The following is a 23,298-nucleotide window of genomic DNA, read 5'->3' on the forward strand; positions in this document are numbered from 1 at the left end:
TTCATCAATTGATGGACCCTTGGGCTGCTTCCATATCTTGGCTCTTGTAAATAATGCTGCCATAAACGTTGGGGTGCACGTATCCCTTTGAATTAATAATGTTCTTGTATTCTTTGGGTAAATATCCAGTAGTGCAATTGCTGGGTCATAGGGTAGTTCTTTTTTTTTTTTTTTTTTTTTTAACTTTTTGAGGAACTTCCATACTGTTTTCCATAGTGGCTGCCCCCGTTTGCATTCCCACCAATAGTGCAAGAGGGTTCCCTTTTCTCCACATCCTCACCAACACGTGTTGTTTCTTGTGTTGTTAATTTTAGCCATTCTGACAGGTGTCAGGCAATACCTCACTGTAGCTTTGATTTGCATTTCCCTGACGATGAGTGAGGTTGAGCATCTTTTCAAGTATCTGTTGGCCATCTAGATGTCTTTGGAAAAATGTCTGTTTATATCTTCTGGCCATTTTTAAGTTGGATTGTTTGTATTTTGGGTATTGAGTTGTGTAAATTCTTTATATATTTTGGATCCTAACCTTTTATCAACTATGTCATTTGTAAATATCTTCTCCCATTTCATAGGTTGTCTTTTAGTTTTGTTGATTGATTGTGTCCTTTGCTGTGCAGGAGCTTTTATTTTTTATTATTTTTTTAAAAGATGCATTTCATATTTTATTTATTATTTTTAAATATTTTATTTATTTATTCATAGAGACAGAGAGAGAGAGGCAGAGATACAGGCAGAGGGAGAAGCAGGGTCCACGCAGAGAGCCTGACGTGGGACTGGATCCAGGGTCTCCAGGATCATGCCCCAGGCTGCAGGCGGCGCTAAACCGCTGCACCACTGGGGCTGCCCAGGAGCTTTTTATTTTGATGTCCCAGTGGTTTATTTTTGCTTTTATTTCCCTTGCCTCAGGAGACCTATCTAGAGAAAGGTTGCTATGACTAATGTTAGAGGTTACTGCCTGTGCTCTCTCCTAGGATTTTTATGGTTTCAGGTTTTACAGTTAGGACTTATGACCAATTGTTAAATACCTGGGAATATATTTAAATAAGAATGGTATTGTGGTACTGGTAAGAATTATGTCAGGATCTTCTTGAAAGACCATAACTGAAGTTGGAATATACGGAGAGACATGTTATATTTTTAAGACGAGAACACCAGAACAATGTCTGTAACTTCCTAATTACAAGTAGTTCTAATCAGAATCCGAAAGTTTTTAGAATTAGATCAAATGATTTTTGAGTTCATTTGTAACAATAAATACCTAAGAATAGCCAAAAAATAAATTTAAAAAAAATCATACTGCTGGGAGATTTTCCTGTTGTTTATCATTTACTGTTAAAGCATAGTAACTAAATAGTGTGGTGTTGACACAGGAATGGATAAAAGGAATGGCACAGAGACTTTGAACATGTCTGAGTATATATTTGTACTAGTAATAGATGGCCTAAGCTATATTTCAGTTTGCTTGGGAAAAGGAGATTTAGTTGATTTCATAGGCCATGCCAACACAATGGGCTGTCCATTCCCATGAGAACAAAGTTAACATGACCTTGGAAGCCATAGAAAAGTTAATCTCAGATGGCTTAAGCTCTGGATACAAAAACTTAATACATTTAGGGAAATTTAGCATATTTAACTTTGGATTTAGGAAACCTTTTAAAAGAAAGACAAACCCAGAAACCATAACAACAACCTAATCCCATAAATGAAGCTGGAAAAACTGGTAACAGACACGACAGGGATTTAATCCCTTTAATAATATAAAGAGCCCCTACAATTTAAAATTTAAAAATTAAGATAATTAAATGGAAAAAATGTAAAGGGCATGAACTGGTATTTCTCAGAAGACAAAAATTAAATATCCTATAAACTTCTAACAAGATGCTCACCCCTTTTAGTGGCCCAGCAAGTTCACGTGAAGACATTAGCGAAGGACCTGTCGCAATAGAAGAGGGACAACATCCAGTGTTGGGGAGGATGCAAGGAAATAGGTGCTTGCATGCATAGCTAGTTGGGGCATGAGTTACTATCCAAACTATAAAAACTAAAATCTACATCCCTTTTGTATCAGCAACCTAGTGTTTGAATGTCTGGCTTACAGCCAGACATCTATACAAGGAGGTTAAAGAGTAGTTTTTTATGGAATGGTACAATATAAAAAAAAAATTAGGGGATCCCTGGGTAGCTTGGTGGTTTAGCACCTGCCTTCGGCCCAGGGCCTGATCCTGGAGTCCCGGGATCGGGTCCCGCGTCGGGCTCCTTCCAATAGAGCTGCTTCTCCCTCTGCCTGTGTCTCTGCCTCTCTCTCATGAATAAATAAAATCTTAAAAAAAAATCATTATCCCCCCCAAAAATCTACGATGACACCGAACAGTGTTAGATGAAAAACTTCAAGTTCAGAATATGTGTGATCCTAGTTCTAAAAAGAACAGCATGTGTGTTTATCTGAGAACGTGTGTTGGTAAGAGTGTATACGAGCATAGGAGAAAACTGAGCATATCACACAGGATTGATTAGTGTCTTCTAGATCTTCGAATGGTTGTACTTAGATGATACATTAAGTGAAGCAAGTTATAAAACCTTAGGGCTATAAGATCGAGTTCTTAAAATTGTGACTGAGGATCTCTGTGAGAACATTCATAGGAAAAATCCTGGAATGGGTTATTTTAGGGAATTTTGGCAAACGACTTCTGACTTCTATGAATTTTTCATGAGTATGTATTTTGTAACTAGAAAAATATAAGGCAAGGAGAGTAACTCCTCTGTTAGTTCAGGATGTTACCTACAGCCAGATGGGTCCCCAGCCTATGGCTTCAATACTTAAAAGATAAGGAAAGCCCCAAACTTACTTCCTTGTACAGTTGACCCTTGAACAACATGGGGGTTAGGAATGCTGACCCCTACACACAGAAATTTGCACATAACTTTAAAAAAATTTTTTTAAAGATTTTATTTATTTATTCATGAGAGAAGCAGAGACACAGGCAGAGGGAGAAGCAGGCCCCATGCAGGGAGCCCGATGTGGGACTCGATCCTGAGACCCCCAAGGGTCATGCCCTGGGCCGAAGGCAGTGCTAAATGGCTGAGCCACCTGGGCTGCCCTGCACGTAACTTTTGACTCCCCCAAAACTTTACTTAATAACATTCTGTTGACTGGAGGTGTTACCAAGAACATAGTCAACACATTTTGTATGTTATATGTATTATATACTATATTCCTACAATAAAGTAAGCTAGAGAAAATGTGATTAAGAAAATCATAAGGAAGAGAAAATATTTTTACAATATTCTATGGTATTAGGGGAAAAAAACCTGCAAATAAGTGGACCCAGACAGTTCAAACCGATGTTGTTCAAGGATAACTGTTTATTGTAAAGGATCTGTTTGAGAATTCCAGCTCTTAACTGCTGTACTCATTAATAATTGTGATTGTGGGAGTTGGTATTCTTTTACATAATTGTATTACCAACAGTATTCAAAGTGGTAAAAAAAAATATCTTGAAAAACTGTAGGTTAATAGTTTGAGGTGAGATGTAAAAAATCAATAGACAATGTAGTCATTAAGTGGCATAAAAAGAAAAACTAAAAGTAGAAGAAAATATAGATAGTAGTAGGAGAGGCAATATAGATTCAAGTGTGAACTTGGCTTTCATATAGATATAGGTGTACTTCTTGGCTCCATTTCCTATTGGGTACCTTTGGGCAAGCTACGTAACCCTTCTCCTCTCCTTCCCCCCCCTTCTCCTTCTCACTCTGTCTCCCAAGAGTATGGGATGCTTCATGAATTTGTCTCTCATCCTTGTGCAGAGGCCATGCTAATCTTTCTGTATCCTTCCAATTTTAGTATGTGTGCTGCTGAAGCAAACGCTGCATATCCTTTCCCTCTCTCTCTCTCTTTTGGAGGGGCAGAGGGAGAAGAAGAGAGAGGGGAGAGAAGAGAATCTTAAATAGGCTCCACTCCTCACCCAGCACAGAGCCCAAGTGCTCCATCCCACAACCCTGAGATCATGACCTGAGCCAAAATCAAGAGTCAGGTACTTAGCCAACTGAGCCACCCAGGCGCCCCTTTGTAACCCCTCTTAATTTTTCCCATTTTAAACTGTGGATAATAATAGTACCTGTAGATGTGTTGCTTAGATTAAATCAGAAGGCAGACAAAGCATATAGTAGGCACTGATTTGTAGCTGTTATAGGCATGGATGGAAGTCATTTTTGTTCATGTGGCAGGTGCTGTGGATCCCAGCAGCAGTTTGCATTTTCCTCCCTCCTCTAGAAGGGTGTATATGCTTCCATAGGAGCCAGCTTACACGCATCTATTCCTCTTTTTTGGAAGGTTCTAATAGAAGACTGTATTCCAGTACTGAAGAGGTACGCCAAAGAAGGGAGAGAGTTTGATTATGTGATTAATGATTTGACAGCTGTTCCAATCTCCACGTCTCCAGAAGAAGGTAGATTCTGTTTTTTCTTTTATAACCAACATGTTAATGAAAATGATTTTTTTGGGGCGCACCCTGTGAGAATGGAAGGCTCTTAGAGATTGTCTCCTTAATAAGTTCCTTCATGTTTTCAAGGGTGGTTCAACTGAGGCCCACAGTGGAAGGATGGCTGGGTTTCTGTCACCAAATGAGTAAATTTACTCAGTCATTTGAGAGAAACATTAAATAAAATGATGCATAATCACATCATTGAGAAATTAGCTTGTTTGGTAATTTAGTTCTATTCTGTGATTTTTAACTTGTCATGGGACAAACTGGTGACCTTTCTAAGCAACACTAGAAACAGTTCCCCATTCTCAAAACACACACTCCAAACCACTGCCCGCTTGGCGTTTTGGTGTTACTGTTCTTTCTATAACTTTGCCTTCCTGCTGAGTTTGCAAACTGAGTCCCCACCTGATGACCCTTGCTGTTTGTCTCGGGATGTCACTACTTCCCCCTTAAAGCTGTTATTTTTCAGATTTCCACTTCTGCCTTTCTGTCAAATCATTATTGGTATCGTGAAAGCAGTGCTCAGCACATGGATATTTGCTTTTGATCATGCGTAAGTCTGTGCACATGTGTGCAGGACACCCAAAAATGACAGCAAATTTTCACGAATGAGCTCTTGAATATTGGGTCTTAAGCTCTTGGCTGTTTCTTTTTTTGGTATTGTTGAATATTAATGTGGATATTTGACTTTATTTATTTTTTTGATATTTGACTTTAGATGTTGTTTCTGATGCACGCAAACCCATGTTTGTATAACATACATTTTTCTTTTTAACATCCAGATTCCACATGGGAGTTTCTCAGACTGATTCTTGACCTCTCAATGAAAGTACTGAAACAGGATGGGAAATATTTTACACAGGTAGACTGCTTAACTGTTTCTTCCCAAAACTCTCCATAAGAATTTTATATTTGAAATTTGCATGCATTTTATTGGAATTTGTCTCTTAAGGATAGAACATTGTAACTGAATTATGTTCTTTCAAACAGTAGGTTATAAATAGCTGACCTGTCATCTTGTGGGAATTAATGAGTTCTGTTGTGTCCTTTTATTGCGCAGTGTTCTCACTCACTGACCTGGGGCTGTGGCTGTACTATGATGTACTGCCACCAGATGGAGACACAGATCGTGATATTTTTGTTTGGTCTTGTTTTTTAAAATTTTCCCTCTCATCCTCTAGGAGATTCTTCACTGGAAAGCCGATTTATCAACATAACTTTCATAAATTGCTTTGACTGTAGTATGAGCTCCTACCACCAGATGGAAGCAAATTGTTTTTTTTCCTCCTTCTCTATGGGATTCTTAAATTGGAAAAAAAAAAAAGTTTAAAATTTGTATGTTATATAAAAAAATATACATATAACCTACTAAAGCCCTGAAGAAAATTCTGAAAATGACCACAAAAGGAGCTAAATGATGATCTGAGTCACTTTATTGCTACAACAATCCCTTGATTCATTAGCAGAAGATAAGCACTTACTTAGGTAGTACTGCACTATGGTCCCTATAATTCTTATTAAGTGCTTTCGGGAGATCTCCCCCACCCCTTTAAAAAGCTTTAGTATATTTAAATGTCAAAAACTAGTAGAGAGGTCTTAACTTTATTCTCCCAAGGAGGCATTTTAATGCAGGCCCGGGGCAGTTGATGGAATCTGAGATTAATAATGCTGAAAACAACTTGGCAACTGTCAGACATCTTGAATTAGTCTTCAGCCCATCCCATTTTCTTCCCCTTCCCTTCCCCATGGTGATTAATCCTAGACCTTGCCCTTGGTGAAAGTATTGGGAACTTCAAGGGAAACAGATGACTATATGAATGGATTTTTTTGGCCTGATGTTTAGAAATGAAATTTTTTTAACACATTCTAGGCTTGACTCTCTTAAAGCAGGGGTCTGCAAACTATGGGCCAGATCTCTCCTACTGCTTGTTTTGATAAGGTTTTCTTGCCAGACAGCCACACCCATTCGTGACATTTTACCTTTGACTTCTCTAATGCTCTAGGTGCCCACTGAGTGGTTGGGATGGGGACTGTGATCTCTATGCCTAAACTCTTCATTCTGGTCCTTTACAGATGGAGTTTGCAGACCCATGATTTATAGGAAGTCTACCATGAAACCTGCTTAAAGTTGTCTTACTTTTGTGAGAACAAACCAAATTCAATGAGTTAGGTTTTTTTCATGAGTGGCTATTTCTCAAGCCGAGCATATGGCTAGAATTTGGTTCTTAGGTTTCCGTAAATAGAACTCTCTAGCAGCTTAAGTTGGGGAAGAATGGGAGGTTCTGGGATTTTTCACCAAAAGAGACTGAAAACCGTTCGGGGCCACTGTAGGCAGCGTGGCACAGAACAGGCAGACTTAGGAAGGAAGTGTGACTGTTCTCTTTTGTTGTGTTTGCCTGCTAGACTGCTGTCTTGGGGAGCTGGTATCGTAGGGTGGGGGGCTACTACAAGTGCTGCTTGCTGAGCAGATCACCACAGCTGGTTTGTAGATACTAATGATCCAGGCTTTGATAATTTGCCATTACCAACCAACTTTTAGGAAAAATCACGCCCAGGGCTGTTCAAAAGATACATTAGGATAGGTTTCCTGTCCCTGCATTCATTACAGTTGGAAACACAGGGCAAGCTCCTTTACGATACTCTGGGATCATATGGTACTTTCGGTGGTTGAATGTGTCACATGGTGCAATCCATGTGGAGTAAGTGTTAGAAGGCCTTGGAAGAGGCAGTAGTTGAGTCAAGAGCACAGGGTGGTTTGATTCAGGATATGCTGATTTGTCATGATGTATGTTTTAAATATTTAAAAGTTTTTTTAAAGATTTATTTATTTTATTTTATTTTATTTTATTTTTTTAATTAGATTTATTTATTTTAGAGAGAAAGTGCATGTGTGTGCCCACGTGCATGACTTGAGGGGAGGGGTAGAGGGAGACTCTCCACTGAGCCTGGAGCCCAACCTGGGGCTCGCCCACAGCCCACGAGATCATGACCTGAGCTGAAATCAAGAGTCTGACATTTAACCGACTGAACCATTCAGGCACCCCCGTAGTCCTTTTTAAAACTGCCATGTGATAATGTTCAGGAGATACTCTTGATTCACGCCTACCTCCCCTTCCCAGAGCATGTAGCTCAGAACTGAAGTGTCAAGATGGGATGAAAATGTTGTTTGACCTGTTACTTGGCGACAGACAAAACCTGAATGTCCTGCCTCAAATCGCTTGCATCACAGTAGCAAGTTCTTGATGTCACTAGTATGACTGTGACTGCACGAACACAGCCTAGTTACTGCACCACAAAGCTGGGGAGGTGTAGGGAATGCTGTGCTGTGGAGTGGGTGGGAATTGAGTGGCTCTGGTGGGCCAGGGCAGGGGGCGGTGGGGGTTGAATCCAGGGAAGATTTGCTTTCAAGAGACTGGAAGAGATAGGTCCTGGGACTTTACCTCCCTCACTTGTCTTCTCCACTCCCCATTAAGATAAACCCTGAAGGTCTTTTGATATAAAATTATGTATGTGGCATTCACATAAGTTATGCAAAATACCACCACCCCTCGCTTGAGAAGTGGACATTAACTAGTACCTTCGCTTGACACATCAACATTCCTTCCTAATCCCTGTCCACCTTCCAGAAGGTAACCTATCTTTACTGTTATTCTTTTTTATTCCTGTTTTTCTCTTATTTCCTCTTTCTCTCCTCTTCTCTCTCGTAAACTCTGTGCCTAATGTGGGGCTCAAACTTTTGACTCCAAGATCAAGAGTCACACACTCCTGACTGAGCCAGCTAGGTACCCCCATGTACTTTTCTTCCTTTTTTTTCTGTTAAAGATTTTATTTATTTATTTGATAGAGTGAGAGAACACAAGCAGGGTGAGCAGCAAAGGGAGAGGGAGAAGCAGGCTCCCCCACTGAGCAGGATGCCTGATGCAGGGCTCGATCCCAGGACCCTGAGATCATAACCTGAGCCAAAGGCAGACATTTAACCAACTGAGCCACCCAGACACCCCTCCACCCTGTACTTTTCTTTGTAGGTGTTTTACATGTGTAATTTCCTAAATCATTATATTTTGTAGTTTGCTTTAACTTGATAAGAATGGTGTTGTTAAGGATGTATTCTTCTGGACCTGTTAATTTTTTTTACATTACAGAATTCATAACCTGCTAACTTAAATTTAAAAGAAAAACAAGGGTGCCTGGATGGCTCAGGCAGTTAAGTGTCTGACTTTTTTTTTTTAAGATTTATTTATTTTATTAGAGCATGAACAGGAGCAGCAGAGGGGGAGAGGGAGAGAATCTCAAGCAGACCCTCTGCTGAGCATGGAGCCTGAAGCAAGGCTTCACCTCATGACCATGAGAACATTACCTGAGTCGAAACCCAAGAGTCAGACACTTAACCGACGGAGCCGCCCAGGTGCCCCATGTGTCAGACTCTTGATTTTGGCTTAGGTCGATCTCCACATTGGACTGTATGCTGGGTATAGAGCCTACTGGGGATTCTCTCTCTCCCTCTGTGTCCCTCTCTGTGCTCTCTCAAATAAATAATAATAAAAGATAAAAACAATACAGAATTCTATAAAAAGTGTCACCTCTACTCACAGCTAACACGGGGCAAAGAAAACTTTCTAGAGCCGAACTACTAAACTGGGATTCACCTCTTAGGATGGCACTCCTCCCCACCCCCTCCAACATTACTCCCTTCTCATCCTTTTCTTTTTTTTTTTTACTCCCTTCTCATCCTTAAGAGGTGTTTAACTCTCTGCTCTTGGGTTTTTGTTCTGCATCTCCAATATGTCTTTTCTTCCTTTTTTTGGGGGGGGGGGTCCATTGAGGCATTTTATTTGCATCTATGTATTACATCCCTAGAAAAAAGGAATCACAGGATTTTCCCTCTTGTGTATTTTTGTATTGCTTCTTCATGGTCCATGATGCCAGCTAAAGTTGTCAGCACAGTGAAACCAAACTGGTGGAGGGGGAGCCGTTTTTCTAGATCTTTCAGTTGTACATCAGATCTGGGGCTGATCACTCTGCATACACTTGTTTTACCTGCCTGTGAGGTTCACAGCAATTTTCCCAGCTCTGTGATCATCAGTGATTTCAGATTCACCAATGTAACCATGCTTCATCATCACAGTTAGAAATCGGACATTGACTTTGGAGCATGGCTTATTAAGTACCTGGCATTTGCCTCTCTTTTCGGCATTGTTAATGTTCTTGAGAGCATCTGCCAGGACATTGATGTGCACCATTATGGCAGCAGAGACAGATCCAATATGTCTTTCTTAAGAAAAAAAATGTATTTCCATTTAAAAACACAGGAAAGTAAAGTAAAATGTATCACATTACTTTTTTTGGGTAGGTCTCCATTTGTGGTGAGGTTTTTTTCCTTTCTTTTTTTAAACTACTTTTTGACGGTGTTGGGGAAGAACAAATTGAAACTTTCCTATTTCCTTACCACATTCTTACTAAGGACATCCTCCCATATGCCCTCAATAAAGAGAATGCAGTGTCAATTTTAAGATGGCAAGAAAAGCCATTGAACTGTGCACCTAGGTGGCATTTCCATTCTATAGCTTCCCCAGTGGTGATGTGTTCTAAAAACATCCAGGCAGTGTTTTCTATTTGTGAATCTAAAATTACACATGTGGTGTTTATATACTCTCACAGTGAACTTAATGTTGAAACCAAATTATATACTGGTGAAGGGCACTTTGGCCAAATCCCACTGCAGGACCCTAGATGATGGGTTACTAAACCGGCTGGCACTGAAGGACGACGTCATGCTGAGCAAATGTGCTAAGTTAAAACCACTGAGGGCAGCTCTCAGAATAGTTCTTTTTGCCCACTTGCCTGTAGCTGGTTGGTTGATTTCGAAATATCCTTCTTGGGGATGCTTACATCACAGGATGCCTTGCCTTCATTTGTAAGTGATTTTCATTTTACATTGTACTTACCTATTCTAAGGCACAGTGATAGCGAAGAAGAAATAGAATCAGCACACATGTTCAGTAATCTTCAGAATGTTAAGAACTTCAGAGGTTAAAAGGAAATAGGTGGTATTAAGTACCCATTTTGAAAAGCCCTTGGGGGAAAATTGTGCTAATATGATAAGCCCTACCCCAGACCTACCGAACAAAAATCACTTGTGATTCATACACACATTAACGATTAAGAAGCACTGCTCTAGGGGTGCCTGGCTGGCTCAATCAGTGGAACGCGGAAAGTGGCACTCTTAATCTTGGGGATGTGAATTCAAACCCCACGTTGGGTGTAGAGATTACTTTCAAAAAACAAACAGCAGCACTGCTGTAGAACCATGCAGATACTATATCCACAGCTCTACCCTGTTCTTAGCCAGCATCTGATTCATCCTTTTTTTTTCTCCACGGTCACAGAGTAGCTCACTCTTTATCCTTGATGGTCCAGAAGTGGAAACTGTCCCTGTAGCCCCCAGCCGACTTCACTGTGTCTCCTTGACCACAGTTTAGAACAATGAAGTCAGGAGAAAATGATAAGGAGTCGAATTTCAGGATAGCCTTAGCACATATATTCTGAGTAAACTTTTGTCCTCTTCGGCCTTAAAATCACCTATTTGGGGGAAAGCATGGAGATGGGAATATAGTTCTGTGTCATTGTTTCAGATTGTTAGGGAGGTTGTAGTTTTAAGCCATTCTGGAAATGGAAAACCTGATCATTTTGATGCTTCATTCTCAACACTGTGGTGACAACTGGGCAAACATTTTGAATGACTGTGTTTGAATCTTTGCTCATTGCAATGGTGTTGATACAGTGACTCTGTTACTAGTGAGACATTGGTCTTCCTGCTTTCTGTTGCTTCATACTCTGAAGAGTTTGAAATGGCTTGGTAAATGAGGTAGAAGGATAATGAGCTAATGGATCTGTAAGTAGAACTGAATGCAGTTTGTCAAAGTACAGAAGCCTTATCTTCAGAGATGAACTTTTTCATCTAATGATAAAATTGGTTTCATTTATTAGAGACCTTCCCATGAGCAGGGGCCCTCAGTAAGACTCAAGAATCCCATTGTTTGCTTTTCTCTCTTTGATTTAGGGTAACTGTGTGAATTTGACGGAAGCCTTGTCGCTCTATGAAGAACAGCTTGGGCGCCTGTATTGTCCTGTGGAATTCTCAAAGGAGATCGTCTGTGTTCCCTCATACTTGGAATTGTATCCTTGGACCATAACACTGTATTGTCAGATCAGAAGACCCAAGTAAATCCCATGCCAGTTCAACATTTGAAATCCAATAATAAATGGGATTAGCTCTGTACTATATAAGGCCAAGGTATTCAATCGTGGCTGCACGTTGGCATTCCCCAAAACTTTGAAATAGTGCTGCTTCCTGGGTCCCACCCTCCGATTCTGGGGCGTGGCTTACCACAGCCTCCCTAGGTGGTTCCGCTGATTAAGCGCCATTGGTTGTCAGAGGCTAGCCCCAGAACTGCAGCATCCCCTGGGAAGAAGTTAGGGTGCAGATTCTCAGGCCCCACCCAGGAGAGGCTGGAGGGAAGTCCTGCTGAGCCGTCTTAACCGGCCGGCCAGGAGACTGACGTACATATATAGCTTCGGAAGCCCTAGTCGGGGAAGCACCACTTGAGCTGTAGCAGGCAAAAAGAATGAATATGCTCATGTTATTTTATTTTTTTTACACTGAAAAAGTACTCAAATTTTTAATAAGATTTTGAAAAATATGGTTCTAGAGACTAATATCTCAATGTAACAGAAATATACTTAATTGTGTATCACTTTATTTACAAACTACTTCCACATTCTTATTTCTTTTTTTTTGCTGGAGTTTTATTTTATTTAAAAAAATTTTTTTTATTGGAGTTCAATTTGCCAACATATAGAATAACACCCAGTGCTTATCCCGCCAAGTGCCCCCCTCAGTGCCCATCACCCAGTCACCCTAACCCCCCGCCCACTTCCCCTTCCACTACCCCTTGTTCATTTCCCAGAGTTAGGTGACTCATGTTTTGTCACTCATTTTACTTTTATATTGAGATTCTCCCACCTTAATATTAGCTTCTACGCTTCACCTGATCCTGGCTTGTACTAGAAACCACGAGCCAAAAATAATGCCGGGGATTGCAAAGTTAATAACGTTGGTCTTCTTTGTTAGTTCCCCTTTGTAAAGTGAGTCCTGAGAAAAACCAGAATGAGAGTATTATCGTTGGAAATTTAAGATGCCGTTCTTCCTAAAAGGCAGACTCTAGTCTCCAGATAAAAGCTTCCTTATCTGAGGTGGCCGAGTCCAGTTTCCTGTCACAGCAGTCTTCGTTGCTGTCTAGGATCCTGTGACTGCTCCTTGCCCACGAGCCCTGGCAGCCTGTGGCAGAGACTCAAGCCCTAAGAAACCCCCTAGGTCCTGGGAAGGAGGGGAGCAGTCTGTGGGGTGGCCGTTTGCTTCCATGGCGTGTGGGGATCCTTGACCTCTCTCCCCCTCCCAACGGTCTCCTTTTGGAGCACTTTTTACAGTCAGATCTGTTTATATACTGAGAGATTGTAGAAACTCTCAGTCTCTCCATCCTTCTACCTTTTCTCCTCTTTCCTCCCTACCTCTCCTTTCTCCCCCTCCCCCCATCCCCAATCTCTCCCCTCTGTCCCACCCTTCATTGTCATATTCATTCCCTAAAACATCTAAAGACTTAGGAAGCAGTAGCATCACCTGAGGGAATATTTGTATGCCTTTACCTTTTTCTCCACTTGGCTCCCTTCTCCCTTCCAGTGTCCTCCCGGTCACAGAGGGGAGGAGTCCAGGTGGTCAAGTGGCCATGTTTTAAGAGGCCTTAATTGCCATCACCTCAGTGCTTCAATCCATGAAGCTTTCAATCCATCTTCCAATTTGTAGGTTAGCAAACAAATTTTAAGTGCTGTCTGTTCTTCCTTGAATTGCCTGCTCTTATTCCTTGACTCCCTGTCCAGGTGGGTATTTTACACTGTTTGGAAGAAAGCTAAACCTTGAAGACCAATCTCCTAATCATGTGTGCTGCAAATAGCCTTCCTGACCTTCATATGCTGTACATGACATCGAAATGAGTCAGGCAATTGATTGTGAATTCCTTCAAGTTTTCTTTTTTTAATTATTATTTTTAATTTAAACAAAACAAATGGAAAATGTATATTTTGATGCGCTGGGGTGTTAATTTTTTTGAAAGTCAGCTGAAGGATGATTAGACAGCACAGCGAAGGCTGCTAAATGCACTGAACCCCTAGAATGTGATTTTTGTTACTTTTCTGTGTGTGTGTGTGGGCTTTTTTGTTTTGTTTCAGTAGACTTCAAATTCAGTTGTTTGGAGGAATGAACATCATTGTTTTATTCTGGAGGGAAGTTCTTTGATGGTGTTTCTTTCCCAAAAAAATTGACCTAGATATTAAAATTTGGTGCTTATAAGAAAGAGTTAAGAAAAAATGAATAGCAATGCTTCGATTAAAATTATAAATGAGAAATTTCATGTGTTTGTTGTTTTATTTCAGCCAGGTCCCCATTTTCTCACTGTTGATCTCACAGAACAAAAGTGTCTCCTGGTCTCATTTATCTCTTTATAACAGGATGGCCTTAGGGCCTTTTTTGAACAGTAGTAATGACTTCATTTACCACCGTGGTAAATGATACACAGCCTATTACATTCACCAGTTCTTCGTTATAAAATTGACCCGAGGATAGGAAGAGATTTGGCCTTACTGTAAAGTTGAAAGTCAGAAGCTTATTTCTATTCCCACTGTTATTGGTGTATCGGATGTGGAAATACAGGTCCTTTTCGATTGCCGCAGTGAAACTTTTTAAGATTTTTAGAGACACAGGGATAGGATGATAGTTTGTGGAGAGACCCGCAACGAGAGCAGTGTACGCTCTCCTAAGGGAGTGCAGGTAACTAACAGCTTGATAGTGTGTTTGTGGATAACAATCCACATCAAAGGGAGAGGTCTGCTGACTCAGATTATTAGACATCAGTGGTTATATTGTTTTTTTAAAAGGTTTACGCTTTATCAAGGGCATGAGTTCATTATGGTGAATTTGTAGTGAGCACAGCATTAGAAATTAAAATCTTCAGTGTGGGTTTGGAGATAGAATTAAGTGTCAACCTGGAACATCCCTCTTCCTCCCAAGATAGATTTATCTAACAGATGTTCTTCTTTTTTTTAATCGTATTGTTGTTGTTGCTTTTTTAAGATTTTATTTTTAAGTAAACTCTACACTGATGTGGGGCTTGAACTCATGACCCCTAGGTCAAGAGTCATATACTCTACTGACTGAGCCAGCCAGGTGCCCCTCTAATGGATACTCTAAAAAAAAAAAAAAGAGTGCATGCTGACTTTTCTTTTTTACTACGTTGGCATGGAAGAAGAAACAGTAACAAAGGGAGAGTTAGTCATGTTGGTACTAGATTGGCTTTCAGCAAATATTTTTCTTGTGCATAGAGCTTAAAAACAGCATTGGTAGACAGAATCCTACCTACCCTCTCAAACTCTCCCGTTATGCTTTGCCAGAGGCGTATTTGCCTACTGTGTGAGATTAGAAATGGTGGTATTGTAACTGTTAGACCCCATCTTAGCTTAGCGGAATTGGATTTTTTCCCATTTTAGAAAAGAAACCAAGTCTATCTGCTGTCTGGATATGGTGTTATTAATATGTGGGCATAACTTTGTCCTTGAAGGCTAGCTTGGTGCTGAGGCTAAACCCCACTGATGAGTCTGATGATACACAGGTCCTGCCCAGAGCTGAGAGTTAGAACTGAGACGGACTGGGGCTGTGCCAGACCACAGGGGATGCATCGGGAGAGAGTAAGGGGAGTGCTGCATGGGAGCAAGAAGCAAATGAGATACTTGCTTTGTGGTGGTGGTGTAGATTCCGACCCTACTCATGTCTTTGTATTGGAGAAAGGATGAGCCTGATTGTTTTTGAGCATCTTTGTTTTATTTATTTATTTATTTGTTTGTTTATTTATTTTATTTTATTTAAAAGATTTTATTTATTTACTCATGGTAGACATAGAGAGGCAGAGACACAGGCAGAGGGAGAAGCAGGCTCCATGCCGGGAGCCCGACGTGGGACTCGATCCCGGGACTCCAGGATAGTGCCCTGGGCCAAAGACAGGCGCTAAACCACTGAGCCACTCAGGGATCCCCCTATTTATTTTTATTTTTAAAAATTTTAAAGGATTTTATTTATTTATTCATGAGAGACGCGCACACACACACAGGCAGAGACAAAGGCAGAGGGAGAAGCAGGCTCCGTGCAAGGAGCCTGATGTGGGACTCGATCCCGGGACTTTGGGATCACGACCCAAGCTGAAGGCAGATGCTCAACTGCTGAGCCACCCAGGTGTCCCTTTAGAATTGTTTTAAATGAAGCATGCAGACTGAACCCTGATAGCTAAAAAGGACCTCTACTTTTGCTGCATTTTAAGGAAATGTTATAAGATCTAAACTGTTACTTTAATGGCTGTTGTGCTTGATACAATCTAAAGCAATATACCGTCATCATACAGCCACTTTTTAATTCAAGACAAACCTCTGGCTGTAATAGAAATTCCATTCAGCACATTAGCAGATCTCAAGGATTGGTTCATTTTTAAAAATGCTTTCCCCTACAAATGTGATTGAATATTTTATGAAATTTTTTTTCTAATTTGAGAGTAGAGGGAGAGAGAACCACAGACTCCCCTGTTCAGTGCAGAGCCCAACATGGGGCTTAGCCCCATGACCCCGAGATCATGACCTGAGCCAAAATCAAGTCAGACGCTTAACTGACTGAGCCACCCAGGCACCCCCTATTTTAATGAAATTTTAAAATTATTATTTGAGAGCAAGTGAGCTGAAGGAAGAGCAGAGGGAGAGGGTGATTGAAAATTTTGAAAGCTAGATTAATGGTGGGCTGGAGGAAGGCTGGGTTAATAGTGTTTTTACTGGGTGAGAGTGGTGCTGATGTCAAAAAGGTGCCCACTACTTCCTGTGCACTTGAATAATCCCCCCCTTGCTTGCGTTAACCATTGTTGATGGAAGAGTTTGTATCTGTCTCATTGATGAATTTTGTTCTGTTCCCATGACTCCTAGGATTGGGTGAAAGAAGTGTGAGTGTGAGGTCATATATCATTGGCCTGTATTTGAGACTTGAGAACAAGTCACCATCACCACAAAAAACTACTGTTTTTTTCAAAGTGTATTTTTTCAACCAGTTCTTCATTTTCTAAGTACTTTGTTGACTTCGGCTGAACTTCTTGTTCTTAGCAAGCCCTTCGTGAAGGAAGCGGTCTGCTGATTTACACCACAGCTGTGCTCCTTACCCAGTCTTGGAATAGCACTTGGAGTAGGTTAGTTGGGCTGCATTGTTTGATAGGAGCTGCTATGTGGCCATGAAGAAACATTTAACCTCTATCACCCTGTTGCTGAGTGTCTTTGTACTAAATCTTTTATATTGCTGTGATTTGGGCTAATAAACCACTTTTATTTACATTTTCTCGTTTAGTTTTAAAATAACTCGGTGAATATCACTGTGTAGGCCAGCAGTCAAAAATTGAAATGTGCCCGACTGGTCCCATAGCTAGTCATGATTTGAACCCAGCATTCAGTTTTGGCTCTCTGGAAACCTATGACAGGGGCTTTTAACCTTTTTTTTTTTTTTTTTTTAAACCTTGGACTCCTTTGGCAGCTTGGTGAAGTCTGCAAGCCCCTTCTCAGAAACCTGTTTTTTACGTCAAGTAGATATGATTGATTACAAGGAAATGAATTACGTTGTTTTTTTTTTTTTTTAAATGACTTAATATTTATGCTGTAATAACTTCCTACATAGCTGGATCTGGTGGTGGATCAGGTACCATAGTTTCTGGAGTAGTAATGAACATAAATATTTATAAGATCTGTAGCAACAGAAATGTGGTTAAGAGTACATCTGATTTCTCTTCTTGACAGAGTCCTAGTTCCTGCCAGTACGGGTTGTTACCTATGTTCATGTTTAAAGAAAGTGCTAAATTTCAATTAGAGGTCAGTGAAAGTAAAGAAGAACTGTTTTGCCATTCAAGTTGAGGGGCACACCGTTCTGTCCATAGGTCCCAGCTTAAGGACCTCTGGCCTCCGGTGTTTGCTTCCATTGTTTGATTATATTTAGGCGACGGGGAGGGGTAGCTGGGTCCCTTTTCTCCTGGTGTCAGAACCTCAAATCAATGCTGGCAGATCTGTTCTTCTCGGCCAGAACCATTTAAAATCTCAATTACCTAGTGCTGTCATTCCACTGATTTCTGCTTTACTCATTATTTCAAAAATGAGAAATAGAACGTGGGCAAGAAATAGCCCAGTGCTTTTGGAAAGCTATTTGAATACTCTTGGATGTGATTTCCCTGGGAAATCAGACGATAAATGTGACTGGACAGATATGCTTATCTCCTGTATCTGGGGGTCTGGGAGATGCCCTGGCCAGCTCATGAATGCAGATGCCGTCCCTGGGCAGCAGCCAGTGATGTGGTGGCCATTTTGGTGAGCAGTTTCTTTATGATGAGGTATAAAGGAACAGGCCCCTCTCTGTGCCACTTTTGCTCAGGAATGTAGCAGAATAAATGGGGGGGGGGGCTCTCCCTGGAAAAGCAAGCTGAACAAGCCAGGTCTGCTTTGACAAAAGCTTCCCAATATCCAACGAGGGAGTACTGGAGGGCTGTCCCTACCTGTTGGCTAGAGACGAAAACCCAGGATTGTAAATACAGGCAACAGGCAGATGTCTGTAGACGAGGGCTTTGACTCTGGTGTTAACTTAGGAGAGATTGCTCCTGATAGGTTGATGATTATGTTGGTAATTTTGGTTCTCGCTAAAGTGATGTGGACAGTCCAAGTTCATTGCAGAGGGACAGAAATGTTCCTTGGGCTACATTCCATGGCTTCTACTTTCTAGACCACTCTTTTTCCTGCTTCCAGTTGTGCGAGTTAACTTGAAACTCCCCGTCTGTCCTCCCAGTGCCGAGAGAGAGCTTCTGCCGACATACCCCTTACAGTCATTGCTTGGGGCCCTTCACACTCAGTGTTTCTAATTTTTCCTCAAGGCATCTTAAGTATTTTTTATTATGTATCGTCCACATATGTTTGTTTATTTTTTACAGATTTTATTTATTTATGAAAGTGAGAGAGAGAGAGAGGCAGAGGGAGACGCAGGCTCCATACAGGGAGCCTGACACGGGACTCGTTCCCTGGTCCCCAGGATCACACCCTGGGCCAAAGGCAGGCGCTAAACCGCTGAGCCACCCAGGGATCCCCTCCACATATGTTTAAACGTTCAATGTCTGAAGGGACAGTGTGTCCTGGTGAGAAAGAGTACACCTCAGTCTGGGTTTTGACTGCCACGTAAGAGCTGGAGGTTTTTAACTGAAGTATGGGGGCAGACGAAGCAGTTTCTTCAGCCCAGACTCGGGGATGATGGCTAGAACGTAAGCTCCAACGACCATGAGCTGGTTCATCTTGGTCACGTTTGTGTAACGCTTTGCACATGTAGTAGGTAGTTAGGAGGTTAAAGTGCGCCATAAAAGGGAATTCTTAGAATTCCCATGGAGGAAGTAGGCTGGTGTGAAGACGTTACACGGGGTTGGGTATGTTCAAGAAGAAAAGCAGTCCAAGAGAAAGGGAGAAGTCCTTGCGTCTTCACGCATAGAAGGAGGAAGAATGTCCACCCTTCCCGAGCAAGGGTACCATCTCAATCTAGGTGAAAGTGCTGTGTTGGTGAAAGGGGCCTTTCACCAGGGCTTGTGTCTTTTGGGTTCTTTCTTGGTGCCCCAAAGGGCTGAAGAAGTACAGAATCTCAGGAAGGTGTGCAGCGTTCAGACCGCAAAACTGGAACAACAAGAGGATCTGCGGCCATTTTGGCACCAGCTGTTTCTGTGAGTGAGTTTTCTTTTTTTATTTCCTGTTTGTTTGCGGTCCACTGTCAACTCCATCGCTCTTAAATGTCTCCATCCTTGGTGATTTCCCTCCCATTGGGTGGAATTCTTGTGCCAGGCCTCTACTTGGGGCCATGGCTTGGGTCCCAGTGCCAGTCCATGGAGACCAGACAGCAAGGCCATGAGATCGCCTGGCCCTTGGCTTCAGTGAATTCATCTAGAAGGGTTTGCACACTAAAATAGTTATAATGAAATTTAAGCCATTGAAAAAAACTGGAAGTGATGAGGGTGTGTGGAAAACAAATGTACCAATAAATGGTGAATATACAAATAGATAAGGTGCTTATCATAGAATGCTGAGTGTCAACTAAGTGTTGTGACTGCTGGAGTTGAAAAATTAGCATTTTGAAATCATGACAGTGAAGACTGAATCAGGCAAAAGTCACCCTCTGATGTAAAATATTGGGGGAAAGTTTGACAAGGAGCCTGTTTATGTGGATGTAAAACGCCTCCTTACAGATTGCTTATTTTTGAGTTGTCTATCAGTTTCCTAGAGCAGCTCCCACAGGTTACCACAAACTTCCTTAAAATGACATGCATTTATCTTAGAGTTCTGGGGATCAGAAGTCTGAAACTAGTCTTAATGGGGCTCAAATCAGGGTGTGGGCAGGGCTGGTTGCTTCTGGAAACTCGAGGAGAATCCATTCTCTGCTTTTCTGGCTTCTAGAGGCCATCTGCGTGTGCTGGCTTCTGGCCCCTTCTGTTTCAGAGCCAACCCCGTAGTATGCTCTTCTGGTCTCTGCTACAGTCTTCAGGCTGTCTTCTCTTTTGGACTCTTCTGCGTCCCAGTGGTAAAGCCCCTTTGGGATTACATAATAATCCCCAATAATCCACCACCTTGCCAATTCGAGATCCCTACCACAGCTGCAGAGTTCCTTTTGCCATATAAGGTAACGTTGACGGAAGGTAACGGATAAACATGCTTCTGGGATTAGGATGTGGAGATCCAGAGGGGTGCCCTCTTCAGCCTCCCACGCATTGTTGGAGAAAACAACTTGATAGGGGAAAGATTGAACACCTTGCTCAGGTGATCAGAATCACCAACAAGGGGGAGATAGATGGACATGTGTGCGTCTAGTACCCCGAGAAGCTCCTGTCACCACCTGTTCAGTCCTGTATCTGGAGAATATTATTCTAAAGAGGCCTGTATTCTTTAAAAGTACTCATGTCAAAAGACACAAGGCTGTGAAAAGGTTTTCTGACTAAAGAAGGCTAAAGAGATGTGGCAACAAAACGTGCTACCTGGCCCTACTCTGTGTCCCATATTGGAGGAAGGATGCTTAAAGGGGATACTGTATCCATTGACAAGTTGGAATATGAATGGTAGTTTCAGTGCAAGTATTGTATTAGTGTTAAAGTTACTCAAGTTCTTATTGCAACTTTCTCTAAGTTTGAAATTCTTTCCAAGTAAAACAAAAAAAAAAAAGAGGGGTGCCTGTCTGGCTCAGTTGGTGGACCATGCAATGCCTGATCTCGAGGTTGTAAGTTCAAGCCCCACATTGGGTGTAGAGATTGCTTAAAGTAAAATAAAGTCTTTTTTTTTTTAAGTAAGCTCTATACCCAGCATGGAGCCCAGTGTTGGGCTTGAACTCACAACCCTGAGATCAAGACCTGAGCTGAGATCAAGAGTTGGACGCTTAACTGACTGAGCCACCCAGGCGCCCCTAAAGTAAAATCTTAAAAAAAAAAATAAGAAAGAGTGCTCCTGGCACAATTGGTCTCCTGTCTGCCTGATGGACATGATGGCAAGATTTTTGGACCCAGAACCAAAAATCTAAGAGGAATAAGGCTCAGGGGACCCAAATAAGCATGTTCTGCTTTGAAGATCTAGTACAGAAGACCATGACCTGTGATATTCATGAGGCAGAAGTTCTAATGGCTAAATTGCTTTTGAGGCTCTTTGTGTCTACACAGTACCCGCCAGGGGCCCCTCCGGAGACCAGGCTGTGGTGGAAACAAGACACGCCAGCAAGAGTAAGAGGGTGGTGTGCCAGTTGGCCCTCCATCCACTCTGGTTCTTGTGGGTCCTGCTGGCTTAGCAGGAAAAGGTCTCGGTGAAAATCTTGCTTGAAAGACCCCACTGTTTCTTTGCTGTATGATGTTTGTTCCTGAGCTGCTGCTAGGACGATGCAGGGCAAGAAGAGGTTTACGGTTTTCTTTCCCCGCGTGTGTGGCAGAGGAGAGGGAGAGCCCAAAGCCTCCTCTTTACTGAAGGCACAGAGCCCCGTATTGTACTATTTTAGATTTACAAGTAGGATCACATTAAAAAGCTATTTAATTAGTTTTACAGGAAAGCTGGTTGAGGACTTTAAAAGGTTCAACTGGAATAGTAGTTGTCTCACTGCTGAGAAACAGGAATAGAAAAAGGAGGGCAGTGCTTCTCAAACTTGAGTGCGCACAAGGATTACCTGATTTTATGTCCTTAAAAGTCTGATCAGGAGGTCTGGGGGCAGGGCCCAGGGCTCCGCACTTCTCACGGTCCAGTCCATTGATGTCAGTGCTGGTGAGTGGAAAGAGAGATGGGGGGCCCTGTAGGAAAATGCAGAAAGCTGTTGCATGGTCCACGGCTGAATCCAAGTGTCTTGAATGTCAACTTACTGTTCCAGGCAGCCTGGAAAGTCCTAGATCTTGCTATGGGAATTGCTAAAGTGAGTTTCTGTTTGATATCCAGGGGTTAGAAATGTTCTCGTGGATTTTGTTAAAAGGGCAGTTGGATAAACCATTCATTTGGGGCTTGATTTGAAGCTCCCAGTACTCCCCAAACCAAAAGGTATTTATACCCCCAGCATTTGAAAAACTGGCAGTGTATGGAAGCCATTTAGTGTCGAAATTTCCGAGGCAAGGAAAGGAACAGTGTCGAAATTTCGGAGTCGTCCTCAATTCCGAAAGGAGATGGAGACCCCGTTTGGTGTGCAGACCTTGCCCTGACAGCTAGAAGGTTCTCAACACAAGGATAAGGGATTATACTTCTTAGTCAACTAAACATGCAACTTACTGAAGCCTGGATTGTGCTTTGATTTCATGGGCATAGGTTGAGTTTGTTTATTTCTGTGGAGAGTAAAATCGGAACAAATTTCAGTTGGAGGTCAGATCTTTTGCAGGTTTATTCAAAATGCAGAGACTAATAAGGGTAAGGATTAGAGGTTACATGCTTCAGTTCTGACCTATTAAGAGCTTTCACTAGCACTTACTGGCCGCTTTGGCCCCAGCAGCCTCTACGTAGGGGGTCATAGAAGACAGGTTGGAGTCTGTTCAGAGCATTGTGTAGAGAAGAAAACCTGTGGGCAGCCTCTTAAGGAGCAAAGAAAAATAAGCATTAAAACACCAGCTCGAAGCAACAGGACAAACTCTTGAGGGCTGCAGGAAATGGAAGCACACACGAGTAAGTGTTAAGACTTAGTAAAGTGAAGGCTAGAAAGAAAACACAGGTTTTTGTTAGGGGATGGGGAGGGATGGAGGTGATTTATACAAGTGGTGTATAAAACACCAGAAGTTGAGAAGAAGACACCAAACCCTAATATTTATCCCAGCTACGGCTATACAAAAAGATGAACTCATGGGTGCTTGGGTGGCTCAGTCATTTAAGTGTCTGACACTTGATTTTCGCTCAGGTTGTGATCTCTGGGTCTTGAGATCGAGCCCTACTTAGGGCTCCCCACCCAGCATGGAGTCTGCTTGAGATTCTCTCTCTCTCTCTCAAATAAATAAAATTTTAAAAAAAAGATTGGCCTTAGCCAAAGGCCATCAGGCCCTTCCAGTCTTATTTCTCCCCCCACCAGAAGGATATCTGGGATGATGCTATGATTGTGTCCTCCGCAAAAGATGTTGAGGTCCCAATCCCCAGTACCCCCAGTGATCTTGTCTGGAAATCGGGTCCTCGCAGGTGG

General features: G+C 41.9%; 1 protein-coding gene, 1 non-coding gene and 1 pseudogene across 6 annotated transcripts in view; 1 reads left to right on the forward strand and 2 right to left on the reverse strand.

The window, feature by feature from the left end:
* Positions 1-13,943, forward strand: part of SMS (spermine synthase) — a 54,647-nt gene extending 40,704 nt beyond the window's left edge. For all 5 annotated transcript variants that reach the window (XM_035711930.2, XM_025438525.2, XM_025438554.1 and 2 more), the window contains exons 8-11: positions 4,331-4,445; positions 5,267-5,346; positions 11,545-11,660; positions 13,419-13,943. In XM_035711930.2, coding sequence (XP_035567823.1) covers positions 4,331-4,445; positions 5,267-5,346; positions 11,545-11,660; positions 13,419-13,458 — 351 coding nt within the window. In that variant the 3' untranslated portion in view covers positions 13,459-13,943. The remainder of the gene's footprint in view (positions 1-4,330; positions 4,446-5,266; positions 5,347-11,544; positions 11,661-13,418) is intronic.
* LOC112656005 (U6 spliceosomal RNA) lies at positions 3,760-3,861 on the reverse strand. The gene has a single exon (XR_003134024.1). It is a non-coding gene; the product is annotated as a U6 spliceosomal RNA (small nuclear RNA).
* On the reverse strand, positions 9,352-9,784 carry LOC125754659 (40S ribosomal protein S15a-like; annotated as a pseudogene).
* Positions 13,944-23,298: the final 9,355 nt, after the last annotated feature.

The sequence above is a fragment of the Canis lupus genome, chromosome X (genome assembly GCF_003254725.2).
Source record: "Canis lupus dingo isolate Sandy chromosome X, ASM325472v2, whole genome shotgun sequence".
Taxonomy (NCBI): Eukaryota; Metazoa; Chordata; class Mammalia; order Carnivora; family Canidae; genus Canis; species Canis lupus.